The sequence below is a fragment of the Myotis myotis genome, unplaced genomic scaffold (assembly GCF_014108235.1).
Source record: "Myotis myotis isolate mMyoMyo1 unplaced genomic scaffold, mMyoMyo1.p scaffold_m19_p_11, whole genome shotgun sequence".
NCBI lineage: Eukaryota > Metazoa > Chordata > Mammalia > Chiroptera > Vespertilionidae > Myotis > Myotis myotis.
Genome location: NW_023416315.1, coordinates 30324430 through 30346568, shown reverse-complemented (window position 1 = coordinate 30346568; position 22139 = coordinate 30324430). Strand labels below are relative to the sequence as shown.

The 22139-nt window shown below is 34.8% G+C and overlaps 1 protein-coding gene across 3 annotated transcripts in view; it reads right to left on the bottom strand.

Moving 5' to 3' along the window:
* DGKB (diacylglycerol kinase beta) overlaps positions 1 to 22139 on the bottom strand; it is a 527879-nt gene that overhangs the window by 141115 nt on the left and 364625 nt on the right. For all 3 annotated transcript variants that reach the window (XM_036328013.1, XM_036328012.1, XM_036328014.1), the window contains one exon: positions 8216 to 8306. In XM_036328013.1, the coding sequence (XP_036183906.1) occupies positions 8216 to 8306 (91 nt within the window). The remainder of the gene's footprint in view (positions 1 to 8215; positions 8307 to 22139) is intronic.

The window sequence follows — 22139 nt, the reverse complement described above, 5'->3', positions numbered from 1 at the left end:
AAGAACAGAAAGATATTTTGTCTTTCTTTCCTTGATTTCTCCTTTTGTATTTCTTTATCTTTTAATAAGAACTTTAAAATCCATAATCTTGTCATTTCTAAATAAGCTTTACAAGAACACTTCAATAGTTACCATTAATGTCAATATAAAATATAAAACAGATGATAACGTTAACCTGTTATTCAGACTCTTTAAAAATGATCAAATTGAATCATCAGTTTCTTTTTGTTTATAGAAAACCTTTGGGAAAGAGATGCGTTAGTATCTGCATGTATAACAAGTTATAAATTTCCAATGTGTTACAAAAGCTTGATTCTGGGAAGTTTGGTCAAATTTTAGGTGGAAATTTTAATTATTGCCCCCTTCTTAGAACACACTTCAAGGCACTATTAAGAGAAAGTGAATAAGAAGAGACTTTTGAAAAAAGGAAAGTACAAAACAGGATTTGCAAGAGCTCTGAATTACATTAGAGTGGCCAATGATGGCTTTTTGTTTTTCTTTCTAGATTGAGTTCCAAATACAGTGTTAAAGGCAATGAGACACATAATTGTCTAAATGAATATGGAGGACTAGGCAGGCTGAGTGAGGGAAATGCCAAGAGTAGCAGTAAATATAATCACTAACTCATCATTACTTTATAGCTGCTGTAACAATGAATTAAAAAATAAAAACCATTAATTAGGCAGTTTTTTTTCTGTTTGTCTGAAAAATATAAAACTTGCTAACAGACACAGTGGTAAATTTTAAAATATTTTGAATTTTCTCTTCATTTCCACCAATGGACATGTGTAGAGAGTGACAGGCTATACTGTATTTTTGGAGTCACTCATTTCTTTTGAGTTTTCTAAAATGGTAATAATCCTATATAATAAAAGGCTAATATGCAAATCGATCAAACTGTGGAACGACAGGTAGCTATAATGAGCACTGACCACCAGTACAATGCAGGAGCTGCCCCCTGGTGGTCAGTGTGCTCCCACAGTGGGAGAGCTGCTCAGCTATATGCCTGGCTCTTGGCTGGCGAGAGCCTCTCCTGCCTTCGAGGCAGCACTAAGGATGTCTGACTGCCAACTTAGGCTCGATACCCATGAAAAGCGGGCCTAAGCTGTCAGTCTGACATTCCCTGAGGGCTCCCAGACTGCGAGAGGGTGCAGGCTAGGCTGAGGGACCCCCCCACCCACCCGCAAGGGCATGAATTTTGTGCACCGGGCCTCTAGTCACAAATAAAACCCAGACATTGTTCTCCCATGTTCAATTATAAGTCAATATGAGAAGAGAGATAGAAATACATAAGTTTAGTTTAGTTTATAAAAAACTTTGTTGGGAATATGTATTTCAGAGCTTGAAGGATATCCACAGTGGGGGTGTTTTATGTATCATGTCATAGTCTAAGAAAAAGGCATTGAGAGTAATCATCATTTTCTTCTCATGGCAATCATGATTTCTGAACCTAAAAGAGCTAATGCTATGTCAACACGATAAAAACAAAACTAAACAAATAGAAAATCTTCATCTTTTTCCACTTCTGCCTCATCATACTGAACCTCATACTGCATCTTAGTCACTAAAATGTAAACACTGTGAAATAAAGCATCACATCTTGAGCCTACTTGGCAGGGCTAGAAACAAATTCTAGAGAAGGTGCCAAGTTTTCATTCAAATTGCTTCAATGAGGGTGAAACCAAGGTCTGGATAATGTCTTCTCCTCCCCCCCCCAACCCCCCACCCCAAGAAACAACAGATTTTTTTTCTTCCTTTTTATGTATTAAATTAAGATGATTTCTTTTTACTAAAGAATTCTACTCATGTGTATACTCACTTACCGCTATATATTCTAGATAAACAGATATTAATTTCATAATTAAAAGTAATCTTGTGTAAATACCCTGCAGGCCTCAATGAATCAAACACATACTGTGTGTCAGGCCTCCCACTGTCTTCAAGTGGAATGTACTGGCTGGATAATTAGATAGTACATATTTTTTAACCTTATTTGCATGCATATTATATCTTTTGCACACTGACAAGCAGCAGTAACAACAAAAGTCAGATTACCACAGGGAATTCCCACAAAGAAGTCTTCATTCCTTATAATTTGCAGCCTAAATTAAAATAATTTGATCTTTGACAAGGATGAAATGTCAAGCAGAAGGGGGTCCCCTACAAGCCATGGCCTGTGGCTTCTGAAATCTGCCTAATTTATGTCAGTCACTTCTTAATACATATTTAAGTATTACACGAAAAAGATGATAAATATGCAATCTGACACCTTTGGTATTTCCCTGCTGTTAATTTATAAAGGTCTGGTTTCCCCCAAACCGACTAAAATCACTTAAATAACAGAAGAATTGAGAAATAAACTGAAGTTGGGGCCTGGCTTCCATTTTCACTCAATATTGAACACAGCAGGTAGGACGCTAAGACAATTATGTGACTAGGCCTTAGAACCCCACTGTGACAAGTTACTTTCAGAATTAGTGAAGAAGTCTTCCTTTGTTCTTATGCCTAAAAGGAAAGCACATTGGCAAATAGGCTTAAAATAATGAACTGGGGAAGCTACATGTGACAATTGAAAAATATCAGTAGATACCATTATTCATGTTTTCAATCTTCAGCATCTGGTCACATGTAGTTTTAAGGAAACAGAGTAAGTAGCTCTTTAACAAAGTTAAAAAAAAATCACTGAGTCCCAATAAAGGACTTATGAAGAACACTGAGGTTCCCATGAGAGGAGGACAGTGTACTTACATAAATTGCTATTTATTAGTGATTTGTTTCCACTAGTTCTTGACCCCAGACTACCTTCCTCTGTTTGCTTTAACGTTATGTTCATTAGTCAGGAAACTTTCAGTGCTCGTCCTGATGGAGACCAGGAATTGCCTGGTGCGCACCAGCGGAGTGCATGGAAATAAAAGCTGAGGTGAGAGCTATGAAATATAAACAAGTTATAATACTGTGTCAGATAATATTTTCATCCGTTTCAAAGATTTATGATTTTCAAAAAGGTAGCTACAGAGGAAAAGAATGTAAAAGCTTAAAAGCTAACAGCCTCGGTTAGTCAATAAATCCTGAATATTTTTATTATGTAGAGAAAAGGTCGTTAGCATATAGTACTATATAGTACAATGGGAGCTATTTGCAAAGTGCAAAGCTGGGATGCCATTGTATACTCTTTTCGGTTTTAAAGGGAAGATCTTATTCCATAGAAATTTACCTAAAAGAAAAGAAGATGTTTAAAAAAAATTTTTTTCCAATGCATTTGAATCCTGGTTTACTAATATACCCTGCACCATTCTATACAAAGGTGTTAAGGGAAAGCTTTTATATGTGAATTTAGTGTTTTAGTTTCAATTAATTTGACAGGAAAATTCAAAACATGTGAGGAACACTGGAGAGTTGTAAATGTGGATAATAAATTTGATAAGATAAAATTAATGATAAACTGTAAATAGTTTTTTTCATACTGAGTCTAATTTTATGCTGAGGTCAGATAAAAATCATTCATATTTTGCTCAATAAAACATAAGACCCTTTGGTGCCTTTCCCAAGTAATGTAATACAAACTTTGCTTTTAATATATTAAAATTTTAAAACTTTTAATTTTTCATTTATCTTTGGTAACAAAGTTAGAAGATAACTGATATCCTGAAAATTAAAAATTTCAACTTTGTTAATCTCTCTCTCACCATATACATTATACATCATCAGTTTATACACATATACACACATATTAATATTTATAAAATCCACAATTTATTTGTTTCCTTAGATTTAAAATCTTTGGCAGCAATACAATTCTTATTTCTCTTAAATTATTAAAGAAAATGTTCATCTGTTCAATTCTGCAATGGAAACATAAAATCTCTTTAACTCATAGGATTTTGAGGCAGACTAAATCAAATAATGTGTTTGCATTGCTTAGCACCAAGCATGAGGTTTAATTAATAATAGATAAAACTTAGCTATCTATAATAATAAAAGCCTAATATGCTAATAAGACCGGACAGCCAAACGACCTCAAGGACGTCATTCCAGACGTCCTTCTGGACGAAACCACGGTGGCAGGGGCCAAGGCAGAGGTGGTTAGGGACAATCAGGCAGGCAGGCGAGTGGTTAGGGGTGATTAGGCAGGTAGGCAAGTGGTTAGGGGTCATCAGGCAGGCAGGTGAGTGGTTAGGGGAAATCAGGCAGGCAGGCGAGCAGTTAGGGGTGATAAGGCAGGCAGGCGAGCAGTTAGGAGTTATCAGGCAGGCAGGCAAGCAGTTAGGGGAAATCAGGCAGGCAGGCAGGTGAAGGGTTAGGGGCGATGAGGCAGGCAAGCTGAGTGGTTAGGGGTGATCAGGCAGACAGGCAGGCAGGTGAACAGTTAGGAGCCAGCATCCCGGATTGCGAGAGGGATGTCTGACTGCCAGTTTAGGCCTGGTCCCTGAGGGATCCCTGCGGGATCGGGCCTAAATTGGCAGTCCAACATCCCCCAAGAGTTCCTGAATGCGAGAGGGTGCAGGCCGGGCTGAGGGGAACCCCGCCCCCCCATACATGAATTTCATGCACCAGGCCTCTAGTATCATTATAAACTAGTATCTCATGATATTCATATTATTCTAAATATTCAATCCTTTTGGAAAAAGCTTCCTGTATGAAAGATAAATGTGAAATGAAGGGTCATGCAGTAAATGTGTTTTGAAGAGGATGCTTATAAAATATATATACCCATTACATGAGGCACTCTTGTACTGGAGTGGTTTTAGTCTCTGGTATATATTTTCAAACCATAGTTGGTATAATTTTAGGCCAAATAGGAAGCAACAGGAAACAGAATCGAATTTCCAAATTGCTGTTTTTGTTATATTTAATTATGAAGTAACCTTGAGGGTAGAAAGGAATATTCTACTAATATGATAGACTGGATTCATTAAAAAGTAGAGAAGCAGATTTAATATTACCATCCATATACACACACACACATGCACAAACCCCACATTTTAGAATTAAGATGAATACATAAAATTATAACAGTATTTTAAGATTCGCAAAAATAGAATGGAAAGTGCATGGCTCTGGTTCTGATTTATAAATGTTACTGTAGTGGTTTCCACAACAAGCCAGTCAATGCAGAGATGGTAAGTCAGATGTGGAGGGCATGTAGAAACACAGCCTAAGATAAATAATTTAGTTCTATTGCCCATATTTTTGGGGGGGAACATTCTAAATAGTTATTCTATAAGATGTCAATGTTTTCCACACTGATTTTCATTCAAATATCTTTGCTATATGATACAACCTTTTTCTTGAACATTTTCTATTATGTGACACATAAATGCATAATTGTGTGAATATATGCATCCATTCAGCTACTGAAGAACCCCTTGTTTGTTTCCAACTTTTGGTAATTATTAATTAAGCTTTTATAAATATCCATGTACAGGTTTTTGCATGGATATAAGTTTTCAATTCTTTTTGGTTTTCAACTCTAATGAGTATAATTGATGGATCATATGGTAAGAGTATATTTAGTTTTGTAAGAAAGTGCCAAACTGTTTTCCAAAGTAGCTCTGTCATTTTGCATTCCCACCTTCAATGAATGAGACTGCCTCTTTCTCCACATCCACACCTGCATTTGATGTTTTCAGGCTTCTAATAGGTGGGTAGCGGTAGGTCATTGTTTTAGTTTTCATTGGAGTATCATTTCTTTGCCTTCTGTGTATATTTTTTGGTGAAATGTCTGTTAAAATCTCCATCCTATTTTTCAATGGGATTGTTTACTTTCTTAATGTTGCGTTTTAAGAGTTCTTTGTATATTTTGGCTCAGAGTCCTTTATCAGATATGTCCTTTGCAAATATTTTCTCTCCATTAGTGGCTTGCTTCCTCATTTTCTTGACATTGTCTTTCACAGAGCAGTTTTTAATTTCAACACAGTCCAGTTCATCAATTGTTTCCTTGTATCTTTGGAGTGTATCTAAAAAGGCATCACCATATCCAAGGCCATCTAGGTTTTTTTCCTACATTATCTTCTAAAAGTCTTATAAGTTTGCATTTTACATTTAGGACTTTTGATCCATTTTGAGTTAATTTTTGTTAAGAGTGAAGGTCAGAGGGAAGGTAGGGGATGGTGGGGGTAAGGGGGAAAGATCAACCAAAGGACTTATATGGATGCATATAAGCCTAACCAATGGACACAGACAACAGGAGGTGAGAGCATGAGTGGGGGGAGGTGGGGGGGCAATGGGGCGATAGGACACATATGTAATACCTTAATCAATAAAGAAAAAAATTTTAAAAAATAGAAATCAGTATCCCATTTTTTTAAAAAAAGAGTGAAGATCTATGTCCAGTTTTTTTTTTTTTTTGCTTGTGGATGCCCAGTTGTTTTAGAACCATTTGTTTAAAAGCCTTTTTTTCCTATTATATTACATTCCCTCCTTTGTCAAAGATCAGTATTTATGGAGGTCTGTCTCTGGGATCTCTAGCCTGTTCCATTGATTTATTGGTCTATTTGGTCTATTCCTTCACCAATATCATGCTGTTTTAAGTACTGTAGCTTTACACTAAGTCTTGAAGTTAGGTAGTGTCAGTCTCCATTTCTGTTCTTTTTCAATTTGTTCTGGGTCTTTAACTCTCTATATAAACTTCAGAATCAGTTGTCAATATTACAAAATAATGCTGGGGTGTTGATTGGGATTGTAGTGAATATATAAATTAAATTGGAAAGACTGACAACTTGAGTTTTCCTATACATAAACAAGGAGTATCTCTCCTAGATCATTTTTTTTTCAATCTGTGTTCAATAGTAAGATAAGGCAAGGAAAGGTAGAGCATGTACCCTACATTCAATAAGAAGCCATACTTATAATTTTTTTCATTTTTTGCCGTCTTCTACAGATTTTATTTGAACATTCTGAGGGCAAGACATGTTCAATATCCACTAAATAATGGATTTTTAAAAATAACATTTCAGGAGGGGAAGGGAGATTTAGGTATTTCTAATAAATATATGTGCATATGCACATATACAACAGTATAAATATATAACACTATAAATATATAAATTATATATATATCTTTATGAACAGTAATCACAGAAGGTTGATGTTGGGCCCAAACCCTTCACCTCTTTGTGATTATATTCCTTTCAGGGTTATCATTTAATTCAGTAATGAAGGTCATTTTCCATTTTGTGACCACCAATTCTCCTAATACTTCACTTTACCCATCAACATAATGAAATTAAAGGCCAAAAAAGTTACATTCTGAAATAATACCTGAAATTTGCTGTTCTTTCCTTTAACAGTAAATTAGAAAGGTAGGATAATAAAGAACCAAGCTGGCCATTATGATATGTGGTCCATAACTACGTTTGTTTACCAAACTTTTTACTGAGTCTATGCCACTAATGATTTAGGCCTTAGAAGACAAGTTATGCATTTATTTTTTTATTCACATTTCTCAATTCATATCAGCTAATCATTAAATGTTGCTTCATAGTTCTGTTCCTATGGTTTGTCTTCAACACTTATCAAAAGTTAGCTATTCCTTTTTCTTTAACCCCTAAAATCTCTCAATAAAACTAAGTCAATTTCTACTGTAACCCATTCCCAGAACTTTTATTTCTAGTGTCTATATATTTTGGTAGACCTATTTGTTACAAATCTTTTTCAAATATATCTTTCCTTGCTATCTTTGCTCTCTGTCTTGGCTTTTCCACTTGCTATAAATGTAACGGGGAAACGGCAACCCCAGGAACTGAGAAAATCTAGCTAATGAATGGAATGGAAAAGTATACTTTTTAACCTGCATTCATGAAAGTAAGTACAATTTTCGTGAACTATGTTTTAAAGGTTATAAGATACTGAGACCTGAAAATAATAAGTTTTTTTTTTAATGTATCTTGCAACTTTTCTCTTCAAGTACTTTCTTTCATCTTACTTTTTTTTTGTATCCACACTATGTTCAGTAACTTCTCCATTGTTTTCTAAAGTTGTGTTCCAACTCTCCTTTTATATTGTATTAAAATAACTCATACTCAAACTTAACTTTATACTAATATTTCAGGTAGTACTAGATTCCCAATGACTGAGAGAAATAAAATTTTAGAATCATGGATAAAGCTATATGGATTGCTCAAAACATAACTCCTTCCATGGACTACCAAAAACATATTAATAACCAAACTCAGGCCATTTCATAGTATTATAAAAGAGAATTCATTTTTCTTACTTCTATTTCTACAGATTCATGTAGCTTCTTGCAGGTTGCTGAGAAAGTTTCAGATGTTCCAAACTCAAAATACCAAAATTTGTTCTTCATTCTGAAAAAGAAAAGAACAAGCCATTTGGGCAATTATGAATAACAGAAAGGAATTTTTATATGAGGCAGCCCTGTCTTGTGTTATAATATAAGTGTTAGAAAAGGTTTGAGGATATGTATCATCCATACTGTAATAGATGGCCACATAATTTTCAAAGCTTAAATGTTGGTGTCAAATTGTATGATTGTCCCTGAGGGAATTACAATAATGTATTGATCTGACAGATTCAAGTATATCTTTGACTTTTCTATATATTAGTTGCTCAGATTTTAATATATTATTTTAGTGCTTATTATTCTTAGCTTGTTCGTGGATGACTTCATTTTAGACCAGCCACTCATAAAGAGAAAAATGTCTTGGCTTTTCATGGGGAAAAAAAGAAACTAAGTAAAAATGTTAAGATTTTTCTAGATGGCTATGCATTCAAAAATTGACATAATTGGATAGCATATTAAAATGGTAGTTATCTATAATGATAAAATTTAGTATTAGAAGAATAACCATTTATTATTTCATTAAGATAGTGTCCTCTTTTATACGAACAATAGTGGGAAATTATGATACAGCATAGAAGAGCTAAAGATACAACATTTTATCAATATAACAAAGTTTCAAAGAAAATATAGTTTAAAACATTTCAGTAATTAATATGGAAGTAAGATATTCAAAATGTATTTTCTCCCATGAACCATTGAGCATATCTTTATTTCTTTGTGACAGTTAATTCAATATATGATCATTTAATATAATTTTACAAAAGTTGACTAGATTTTTATGTTACCAAGTATTGGATTCAAAAATTTAATCTCATGACAAAATGCAGTTTTTAATCATACATATCCTAATGAGGTATGGATAGTAGAAGAAAATAGGTAAAATGAGATAATGCTTTCACACATAGAAACCAACAGAAAGAAATTATGTTATAATATTTGAGTATGCCCCTCCCATTAAATTATTCTTTTGGGCATAAATATTGCTATGTATCTTCTTTTACATTACCATGTAAAACATTTCAACAATTAAAAATACCTTTGGCAAGGACCTTACTACTTAATTAAATCCTATTTTATTTATGGAAAATGACATAAAACCTAATACAGTGCTTATTATTATGCTATCTTGAATATAGTTCTCTGATATGACATTATAAATTATGAAAGTAATCTCATCCATATAGATGTAGTACTCAATATATAGCCTCATACAAAGTTCTATTAGTTTAATAAAACATTTCATTAGCTCTTGTATTAATCACATATTCAGACCAATAATGAAGACCAATATAGGTTTCAGTGGATTTTAACACTAGGAATCCTTATTCTTTTCTAGAGAATATTTTTTTGGGGGGGAGGTGGGGTTATGGCCTGATTTCATATATCTGAGTTACATAAAAATAGATGTTGGTAGTTAGATAGAACTGGAATAAACATTTAACACCCAGATCTGTGTGCCTGGACCCACATGCAAATGTATATGAAAATTAATGCAAATACCTACTTTATAGTTGCACTTCTACAAATTTGTACAATGGCTAAAGTTATGTAAAACTAAAAATATTTTCCTAATAAGCCATCATTCTGATGAAAATTATATCACTCAGTATATTGAGAGGAAAAGAATGGTCTGTATGAGGTGGTCTCATGACAACCTTAGAATAATAATTAGTAGACGTTTCGTGACTGTTTAGAACTGTTTTCTACATTCAGTAAGTTTTCTAACAACATTTTTTTATATGGCAGTTTTACCCAGACCTTTCTGGATTCATTTATTCATACATTCATTCATTTAACAAATGTTTAGTGAGAACATTCACCTCCATATGCTACTGTGTCTAGTGTTATAGATACAAATATAAATGCAATTATCTTAGTCTACAAGGATTTCAGAATGTTGTAAGATTACGGGCATATAAGATAATTTAAAATTTAATCTCCATGTGAAATATGAGCAACATACTGTGAGAAAACACTTCAATAAATCAGCTACTTTTACGTCAGGGAGTCCAGAGTTTTAGAAGAGAAGGTGACATTTTAATAGCTAAGTAAAAGGCCAATAGGGAGAAGATGCGACCAGTTCTGAGCATTTTTAGGAGTGCAATGTAACTTCAGAGCATGCGGACTGCAAGCTAACAAGGGTGTGCTTCAGAAACACCTAGGCCAAGTTAAGGTGTTTGGGCTTGAAATTTTTAAGACTATATTTTGATTGATTTCAGAAAGGAAGGGAGAGGGAGAGAAAGAGAGAGAAATATCAATGATGAGAGAGAATCACTGATAGGCTGTCTCCTGCATGCCCCCTTCCCCCACTGGGGATCGATCCCGCAACACGGGAATGTGCCCTTGACCGGAATCGAACCTGGGACCTTTCAGTCCGCAGGCGGATGCTCTATCCACTGAGCCAAACCGGCTAGGGCTGGACTTGAAATTACTGATTAACAGGCTGCTCACAGAAGTTTATTGGCAGAGGAGTCACATGGCTAGCTTTGTTATATGGGCAAATAAGTCTAGCAGAAATGAATAGGTGGGCTGGAATGTTGGAATGCTGGCATTGCGGACAGAAACATGGTTGTTGGAATAGTACACATGTACTATAATTAAAGGCCTAAACCAAGTTGCAAGGGAAATAGAGAAGAGGGTGTCATACCAAGAGAAATAAATGAAACGGAATCGATAGGAACTAGTGATTTTAGGTTAGACTGATTTCTGCCAGACCTAGGTTATCTCTGGAAGCACGTGGAACTGCAAACCATCACCCAACAAAAGGGCTGTGAGCTTATATTTCAACGTGTCCTGTGGCCTAATGTATATTGTATTGCAGTTTGAAAATTAAATATAAATACATGAAGCTTCTGATAGCAGATAAATGATCACTCCTTATTTGCTTTCCATTCTATCCATCAACGTTCCTTATAGCTTAATTGGGATGATGAGGAGCTTATATCAGCTAACCAACATACACCTTCGTAAACACAAGAAACAACATTCTGGGAATTTACATTCAGTTTTTATTCACCATATGAGTTAGCATTACTGCTCATGTGCAAAAGCTGCTTTAAATTCTCCATTATTACAACCATTTTATGCTTCACTTAGATAAATATATGGAGGTAATAAAAAGCACATAGGATCAGATTCCACATGACAAATTAAAAGCTGTTAAATTTTATTTTTTTTCAGCCCAACTGGTCTTTGGGTTGTAGAAATGCAACAAAACCCCACCACATTTAAGCATGTATGCTATTTATTTTTACAGCTCACATTAGAAAATGATAGAAATAATTCAAACTCAAATCTGTTAGAGAAAACATATAGCTTTGGACTTTAAAAATAAGAAAACTGGACATTTAACCCACTGTGAAATGTTCAAACCAACGTCTTATTTACTGCATTCACAGACAGAATTTGTATTTGCAAGATGATGAGAAACAGCCTACAAAAAGAGTTATTTATACTATAATTTAAGTCATCAACATATTAAAACCTATTTCAGTTCATTTAATTGTAAATCTATAGGTTTCAGGCTAATATTTAAAGTGCTTGCCTACCAGAAGTTCAGGTAAAAATGAATAAATTAACTCAAATTTGCCAGGCATTTTCTTAAACAGGGGGATAAAGGAACTATTGGAACTTCTTGCTCAAGTAAAAAAGCATTCTTGTCATAATGAAAGTTAACTAATATTTAATTCTCCAAGTTCTAAACTTTCAAAGAAGTAATTTAATTTCTAGCAAAGTATTTTTCTTGGAATTTTTCTTCCTGGTTTGCATGGGGTTTTGCTGGTTTGTTTGTTTTGTTTTGGCTTTTGTCTGGTAGGTAATTTTAACGCAGCAAACATAAAACAAAACAAACAAAAGGTGAACAGGTAGCGCATTTCCCAAAAAGAACCTAATTAGTTATGAAGCTCATTTCTAACAAACAGGGTTGAAATTGCCTCATTTACCTTATACTACAAAGCTCAAAAGTCATAAACACAGAAATCTTTATTTCAGTGAAATTACTCTTAAAGGTCAATTTTCTCATAGGTGTGTTTCTTCTATTATTTTTTGTATATAGTGACAATATAGGAAGGCCATTTAATATGGATAGGAAAAAATCTTCTATTAGGTTCCTAAATCCATTTTCAAGAATTCTTAACTAAGAGATTCTATCTACATTGTATGGATAACATGCTCATTAAATAAAGTCCTTTTCAATCTTTGCTTTTGAAACAAAAGCAAAAAAAAATAATGTCCTAAGTAGATTAGTGACAATGGATTTAAATGATTTTTTTTTTTTACTCATTAAGGATATTTCAAAAACCTCATCTTTAATATATATATATATATATATATATATATATATATATATATATATATATATTCTTTTTGGTTTCAGAGATGAAGGGAGAGAGAGAGAGAGACATCAATGATGAGAGAAACTCATTGATCAGCTGCCTCCTGCACGCCCCACACTGGGGATCGAGCCTGCAACCCAGATATGTGCCCTTGACAGGAATCAAACCCATGACCCTAAAGTTGGCAGGCTGACGCTCTATCCACTGAACAAAATTGGCTATGGTCCTTATCTTTTTTCATTAGCTTTCTTTCATGTCTGCCCTATTATGAAAGCATTTCAACCACCATTTCAAATTGGTATTAAAAATCATTTTCTCATGGAGAATAATGTTTCTAACAATTCAAGAACTTAATTTTAATAATAAAATTCAGTTTGAAAATTTGATGGACTACCCTTGAAACATAGCCAGAGTTTTAAACTTAGCTAATAATATTGGGGTAAGTCGGAGATTTTTAACGGGTGTGCCACAAGAATTTTTAAAATATGCAATACCTGTCTATTTAGTTGGAAGCGTTAAACTCTTTTTCTTAGACTATCAAATAAAAAAAGGACAATAGCCAACACAACAATAGCTGTCCAGCATAAATGAGTCAAAATTATATCTATTTTTTGTCAGATCGGCAAAAAATATACTTTTGGTATGCTGCAGATTTTTAGTAATTAGTATATGTGTGCAATGACACGAAAAAAGGTTGAAAGTCACTGGGGTGTTTAAAGTGGTACATTTATGTCATAGGATCCATTCAGTTTTATTTGCTTTTCATTGCCAAGAGACATTACACTAAACCTAATTGCAGGTTTCCTCATGTATCCCTAAACATAGTGAGGCATTACTTTTAAAAACACACCACAAATCAAATGGAAGGCCTGGTGGGACCTGATTCCACCAGTGGATGAGCTGAGCCTGAAATCTGTAGCTCAACGCAGCAGCATCCCGGGGTCTCGGCATGTTGGCAGGGCCTTGGGGCCTTGGCATAGCCAAACCCAGAGGAGTGAAGGTGTGAAGGTGGGGGCACTTGTGCTTTACATTTTGGTCGCCTCTTGAAGTCTCCTATAAACTAAATGCCATGTGTATGGACTACAGGAATAGGCATTTTTAAAAAATATATTTTTATTGCTTTCAGAGAGGAAGGGAAAGGGAGAGAGAGAAACATCAATGATGAGAGAGAATCATTGATCGGCTGCCTCCTGCACACCCCACACTGGGGATCGAGCCCACAACCTGAGCATGTGTCCTCACTGGGAATTGATTCACTACCTCCTGGTTCATAGGTCAATGCTCAACCACTGAGCAACGCTGGCTGGGCAGAATAGGCATTGTTAAAGAACTAAGCCCCACACCTAACTCGAATGCAATCAGCAATTCAATATTGATTGGTAACTATAAATTGTCCAATAAATGGTTATGAAAAAGATTGTTCAAGTTTGAGTATCGGAATAAATGGGAAGTTTTACTACAATTTATAAAAATTATAGCATAAAGCATTTAAGTATATAAAAATTATGTATTTGCTTGCAGAAACCAGAAACTACAATTTCATGACAATTACTATCCCTACGAACATTCTAGATGCAGAAGTAACCCAAATTCTATATCATATTTTTAAAAAGAACTACATTTTACTGAAACCCTCAAACCCATGTTTTACTTTAAAATAGCTATTTATACTTCTCTCATAGCAGGAGAATTATGTTAATATTATTTCATAAGAAAGAAACATGGCTGTAATTACTATAGTGGGGGCATTTTATATTCATACCAAAAAGAACACACATTTTTCATGTCTCCAAACAATAAGATATAATTTTTTAATGACATATAAAAATGCCTGTATCTAATGCTCATTCATAAGATATGCTTGTTAAGTCCCAGGAGGCAATGAAACAAGTCATAGAAACTTCAGACAGAATCACATAATACTCTGTCTTAGTTTGTGAAAAAAGATGGATATTCTAAAAATACAATTTTTAACCCGAATTACTTTTACAAGAGCAAAGAAATTTTCTCCTATGTAAGTATATGAAAAGGTGCTCCCAAAGTCAAATATTTTAGTACATTTTTTTCAAATATTTTCCAATTCTCTTTTAAAAAGTAAATGAATATGTGGCTCTATGAGTAATTTTTTTTTGCCTGTAAAAACTTTGTAGCATAATACTAATGAATTATTTTTTTCTAAATATTTCTTTCTCTGCTAGTTATTGCACACTAGGAATAATTAGGAGCGTTAGAGTGGAAAGTATAAAAGCAGTAGTGATACCACATTGCAGTGTCCATGCTAAAGAAGAATATGCATACTAAGCACCCAAAGAGGAATAATGAATTACTAATGACAGCAAATGCAAAACTAAACCTACAAAATAGCTAAACAATGCCCAAGCATGTTTAGAACTCAATAGCTTTCAATAATAATTAGATGTTTACTATTTAAATAACTTAGAATAATTAAAGTTTCCCTAAGAAAACTACCAGGAAGATTAATTCAAGTTTGTGATAGCAACCATTGCTATTGTTACTGAGCATGGCCACAGGTAAACTCAATGAGATTTAGTTTACAAGTCACACTCCCAATATCACATGGTCTAAGACTGTACATAATGAACTGAGTAGCAGGATTTCCTAAAGCAGAAACTTGGTCATGGTTTCCAAAGACTCTACCTAACAGTTTCTCAACCTATCCTCATTCCTTTTCTCTAATTGCATAGTTACCAAGCAAGGTGGGGGTTAATTTGACTTTCCATGGGTTTTGAGATTATGAATATGATGTTTTGAATTCTGAAATTGTTTTCATCCCTGAAAAGGAAACACCACCACCTTCCCTCTATTTTTTTTAATTTATCTGTATTGTTGACAGTATTACAGTTTGTTTGTTTTTTCCCATTGACCCCACACCTACCCCTCCCAAGGCTTCACCACTCTATAGTCTGTGTCCAGGGCCTATGCATATATGCATACAAGTTCCCCAGTTAATCACACCCCCACTTCCCTCTGAAATAAGTGGTATATAATTCTTATTATTTGGTAAACTTAAGCAAGTGAATTAAGAGCTTGATCATTTGGGTGCCATAATACAATTATGTTTTTGCATTTACCAAAATGAGGATAGATTGGACTATGACTATATACTCAAGATACTGCCCACTAGGAGGCCTGCTGGAAAGCCAAAATAGGCTTTGTAGATAGCAGGGACAACTAGCTGAATAACACAGATTTAATATGTTGAGCTAAACAGTAAAAGAATTGCTTGCCATATTCCCTCTCTATTACTTACCAATTGAATTTCTTTATCTTCCTTCCCTCCCTTCCCCTCTCCTTTCTTCCTTCCTTCTTTCCTTCCTTCCTTCCTTCCTTCCTTCCTTCCTTCCTTCCTTCCTTCCTCCCTCCCTCCCTCCCTCCCTCCCTCCCTCCCTCCCTCCCTTCCTTCCTTCCTTCCTTCCTTCCTTGCTTCCTTCCTTCCTTCCTTCCTTCCTTCCTTCCTTCCTTCCTTCCTTCCTTCCTTCCTTCCTATCCTATTTATTTGCTTTTACTGAATGTACTATGCTAATCAACTATTTAAACACCAAATATAAGACTATAAAGTTGTTTTTTAATGTTAATATAGTTCAATAGGTATATAAGAAACACCTATTTAATTTCAGGGAAGTTAAATAAATGCAGGAGTTTCACTAAATTTGATGCTAAAGAAAAATCCTGATTTTCTGTCCTGACTCATGGACAACTGCTTACAACTAAAATATAAATTGACTGGTAACTCTGTCCAGTGAATATGAGGAAGTCAACAAATAAATAACATCTGAAATCACTAAACAAAGCAGTTTCAAAATACAACCTAAGTTCAACATATTAAAAAAAAAAAGATTACACAAATATTTTTGAAAAACATTTACTTTTAGCACTAAAAGTGTCAATTAATTTTTCAGTTACTATCTTTAGTGCCATAGAATAATTTTAAATCAATAATTATGTACCATTAGAACAAATTATACCTTGCTATGTCTCTTAACCAATTTTAGATGCTATATTTTATAAAACTTGTAAAAAAAAAAGGAAAAACTGACATCTCTATAGTTCCTTCACACATCATTTCCCTTACCTATATTCAGTGAAGACAATCATGCTTCACAACTTAAAAAAAGAAAAGGTTTTACTAAAACTTGCTTCTATTCTCTGAAAATTAGTTAGGTGTTTTACCTTTTGTTTTTCTTCACACATCAGCAATCCTTTTCTGCTTCTGTAACAAGAAGCAAAACTTTGCATTTTCAAAATGCTGTTCACCTTAAAACTTCTCTCACACTAGAACTAAAAAATGGGGCAATTCTGCTTTTTCTAATGCTATAGGGGAGTGGCTTTACTAACACATTCATTATCTTGTATAAAAATGATACGGATGGGAATCAGACTACTTGAGTTATATTGAAAATATTGATATTTTAATCAAATTGAAGAATTATATAGTCTAACACATGAATCAGTAAATCCATTATTATTTAGATTGCATTTTTTGGCACTGATATATATCTTGAGGGACGCAGATGACTCCCTGGAATATCATGATCTGTTTTTGTTTCCAGCCAAGATGCTGTAATTTATATAAAATATTCAGGCTGACTTGTGTATAAGCTAATTGACAGATGCAGGCATTATCATTTGGGGTTATTCATTGTGCTGGTGCATTCAAGTACATGGAAGATAATTCAAAGATGGATGGTAAAAGAAATATTTCCTCTCCAGTATTATTACTGCTTTATTTTTACAATACGCCTAGCTCATATGCTATTTTCTCATGTTTGAAATTATGCCCATATAAGCAGATAATACATGGAGATGAATTCCAGTTGGAAAGACTTTTATAAGATAAAACTACTTTCAATTTGCACCACCATCAACAAACCACCACTTTTTTTCTATGTTAAAATAGTTAGCAACATGTTTCATTGGTTTCCAGAATTTAAATAAGTCATCTGTATTTTTCATTGTGAAAGAACAAAAGTGATCTGCTTTGTCCACAAAATAATACTACAATCTCAACCTAGCTACAGTATTGAAGTCACCACATCCTGAATATTATTAAAAGTTTATAGTCACTTATTTAGGTTAATGACTTATAGATTTTTTTCCTATTCTGAACAGATTATAGAGATTGGAGAGAATAAATCATTCTCATTTTGTATTCATCAATACAAAAACAAAATCTCCCAGGGGCTCTTTTTCGGTGAGTGGTCAAATTTTCATAAAATACTCATAAGATTATTCCTACTTACATAATATGTTTTTGTGTCATTTAATCTTGCCAGAGTTCATTATTATGGATTCATGGAATCACATATGTGAGCAAGAACTCTATGTCCCATTCAGCTAGTTCGCTAACCATTTAGAACTTAATCATTTGAGACAGATGAAAACAAAAAGCAATATGAAAGAAAAAGACCAAAGAAAGAAATGTCTTTCTTTCTCCTATTCATTCACAAATATTTATTGAACCCTCTTGTGTCAGACTGTGTTCTAGTTGCTGAAATTTCATCAGTTTCTGCCCTCATGTTGCGGAGTCATTATTTCTCTAAATATAAAATTAGAGCATCTATTCTCTACAATGAAAGAATAATCTATATATATATAAAAGCCTAAGTTACCGTTAAGACCAGTCGACCGAATGACTGGTCGACTGGTCACTATGATGCGCACTGACCACCAGGGGGAGAAGCTCAATGCAGGAGCTGCCCCCCGGTGGTCAGTATACTCCCACAGCCAACCTCCTGTGGCCAGCCAACCTGCAACAGTCCCGCCCCCGAGCCAGCCCCAATTGGCCCTGATCAGGGGTGGGAGAGACAGCCCGATCAGCCCCAATTGCTGGCCAGGCCGAGGAACCCCACCCATGCATGAATTCGTGCACCGGGCCTCTAGTTTTATTCAAAATTAATTAAAGTATTATTGATTACAAAGGTAGACTGTTTAATGGGCACAGATTTTTCCCAATCCTATATGCATGGCCCTGTATAGTGGGACTATGGCAATTCTCCCTTCCAGAGGTAAATTCCTATCTCCACCCCATAAATCTGGACTAGCCTTGGTGACCCGGTTTGGTGACCCTGCATGTGGCAGAGGTGATGTTGTACAAGTTCCAGAGTCTAGGCCTCAAGGGGCTTGTAAATGCCACTTTCCCACTCTTGGAGCATTGTCCTGGACCTCCATATTGTAATGAAGCCCAGATGGAGATGATATGAAGAGGAAGATCCAGTATCCTAGCTGAGCCCAGCCCTCACCTCATCCACCAGCTTCCTGTAGCTGAAGAGCTGTCCGGCCAGTACACAAAAATATGAGAAATAATAAATTGAGGTTATTTTAAGCTATTAACCTTTGGTTTTGATGTGCTATGGGTAAATGGGTAAAACACACAGAATATTTATGATATTTGTCACACTGTGCTAAGCACAACATATACAAAAGTCAGCAAAAATTCTATAAGTTCTGCCTATAATCTCTGCCCTACAGTATAGTAGGAAAGGTAATAATTCCTCAAGTGCTCACACTTACATTGTGAAAGTGCTATGTTAATAAGGGAAGGGAGGAAAATAAAAATATTTCATGAGAGGTTATAATGACTAGAAAGGAAGCCCTTTACGGCGCAGGTGACCGTAAGCACAAAGGCCTCTGTTATTCAAAACAACTGAGAACAGGCAAAAGACCCAGAGTAGAGAAATGGTTAGCTCATTGCAAGATTGTGTTGGTAGATTAGGGCCAGCTATTTAGCATCATAGCAAATCTGTCCTGTGATGAATGCTGTTAGTAGCAGTGCTGATAAAGAATTTGTATTTCTGTGTGTGTGTGTTTTTGATGCAATGATTTGGTGCACGCGCATCAGGAAATGACAGCAATAGACGTTCCTAAAAGATCAGCAGAGCAGGATTTGAATTTCATTGTTAAAACTCCTTGCGTATCCAAACCCTCAGAGTTGAAACTAAGTAACCTACATAAACTTAATAGCGGAAATGAATTAGAGAGAAAAGAACTCTGGTAATTGTGGTGGTATTTGTCTTTCAATTGAACAATTAGACTTTGACATGGAAGAAAAGGAATATGATAGGGCAATTAACTGTAGTAATAACCAAACAAATCAACAAGTTTCTATTGTACACAGGCTGACTCTACTGTGTGGGCAACTTTATTAGTCAGTATAATATAAAGAAAGAGCGTACAAAAATCTGAACTGCAATGACATTTCTCATTCTCTTTTGTTGTTCAAGTAAAAGAAAAGATCAAGTAAAAGAATAAGTCAATTATTTCCAATCAGATAAAACTAGTGAAATATTTCTGTTGGAAACAAAGTCTTGCTTTCCTCTGAGCTCAATATATCTAGACACAGCAACGAACAATCCTAGAGTTCCCTTGTCTACTAGACTCACATAATATTGGCCAGAAGTACTGGAAAGGGACCAGAATGAGGAGGTATTTGGGGTGGGGGAGGATTATTGTTTTAAACAATAACCTCTTAAAGCAGGCAAGAAAAAAAGAAAAATTCGGATTTTTTTTTTGTTATATTCAATCACCACAATAGAGTAATTTTCTCTCATCATCTATAAATCTATCATCTTGCTAATACTTTGGTAAAATCATTTCATTGTAGCACATAATATATATTAATAAGCTACTAGACTTTTTCTAATAATCTACTTTCCTTTCCACTTTAGATTTAACAATCACATAATAATCACTGTTCTGCTTGGGAATGAATCATATGCAATAGTAAGGAAATAGCTAAGAGGGAGATGCAGCCCATGAGAGATTTAATCATAGGAAATGGCTGACTTTTTATTTCCAATAACCATCTGCCCTCGTGGTAAATCAGGTGCTAATGAAGCTCAGACCCAGACTGCACAGGAGCATAAATCTCAAGAACCAAAAGTTGTGGAGCAACAGACTTCAGAAAAACAGAGTTTTCTAAGGAAATGCACCAAGATTATCATATAGAAGGTCACCATCTGCACATGTGTCACAAAAAATGAATACATCTGGTAGTCCTAATGCCACTGGCTATAACCTTTCTTTGGAAATTCAGCACTTGAAATATTCTGATCTTCTATGATTTCCTCCTAGACAGCCAACATCTTGAGGGCAGGGGCTCTTCATGCCATTTTAATCACCTACATTGTGCGTTCGATTTATAAGTACTGAATATTTAGAGAATAACTGATGGGAATAAAATTGTAATTGTGGCCCTAGCTTATTTGGCTCACTGGGTAGAGTAGAGTATCGGCCCGCAGACTGAAAGGTGCTGGGTTCAATTCCAGTCAAGGGCACATATCTAGGTTGCAGGCTCTATCCCTGGCCCTGGTTGGGGCACATGCAGGAGGAAACCAATCGATGTCTCTCTCTCATATCGATATTTCTCTCTGTCTTTCCCTCTCTTCCACTCTCTCTAACAAATCAATGGAAAAATATCCTCAGGTGAGGATTAACAACAATTAAAAAAATTAATTGTGGAACCCCACTTTTCAAGCAGGAAAGTACTGCAGAAATTTTTCATACTCTTTTTTTCCAGCGGAAAAGGCAGCCGAGTCTAAATGGTGTAGGATTTGTGCCAGACATGAAATTAGACTCAAGTTTTCTGAGAATCAATCAGTATGACTGTCTTCTAAGACTTTTGTATCTATCATCACATCATCCTAATACTTAACTTCCTATTTCATCGAATCATTATTGGGATGATATCCAGAGTATGAATCAGGACAAAAGTAGAAGGACAAGGGACCACCCAGAACCTACAGTATAATTAAATTCTGCATCGCAAAAAAAAGGATTCAAGGTTGAGGACTTGACAAAATATTGATTCTTTTCTACATGGTCGTGTAAAACATAGACCCTATCTATCTCCATAATAATTAATTATTATCTTTTTAACCATTTGCAAATAATATGGTACAAAAACAAGGTCCTCAAATCACAGGTAAAGATGACATGAGGGATTTCTATTAATACTTGACTCAACCTGAATTCCACAGCACCCAGCTTAACTTGGCTTCATCATTCTCCACATGCTACAATATATGCAGAAATCTTATTGCAGCACAAAAAGTCTTCTCTCTAGTTCTTATAAAAATAAATTTAGAAAGCATACTAAAAAGAAATCTATATGCTTGAGGCAATTAGTCTGTAAACAGATTTGTGAATTACATAAGGCGATACTTAGAGCAGTGGTTCTTAATTTTCTGTGTGCCAGGGATACATTGAGAATGTTATGAGAGTCATGAAACATCTTTCCTGAAATATACACATAATGCACATGTAAAGGATGATGCCTAAAATTTTGGGAGTTTTACACTTTTCTTGAAAACTATTCATAGTGCCCAGAACTATGGTTAACAAAAATCCTAGGTGGTATGCATCATAAAGGACAGATTTTGAAAGTAAATTATTTTTTATTCAAAGCTATTTGGTACCAGCATTTATTATATTAAATTAAAAATATAATTTTCAAACTGTTTTCCTATATTTACATGAAACCCATG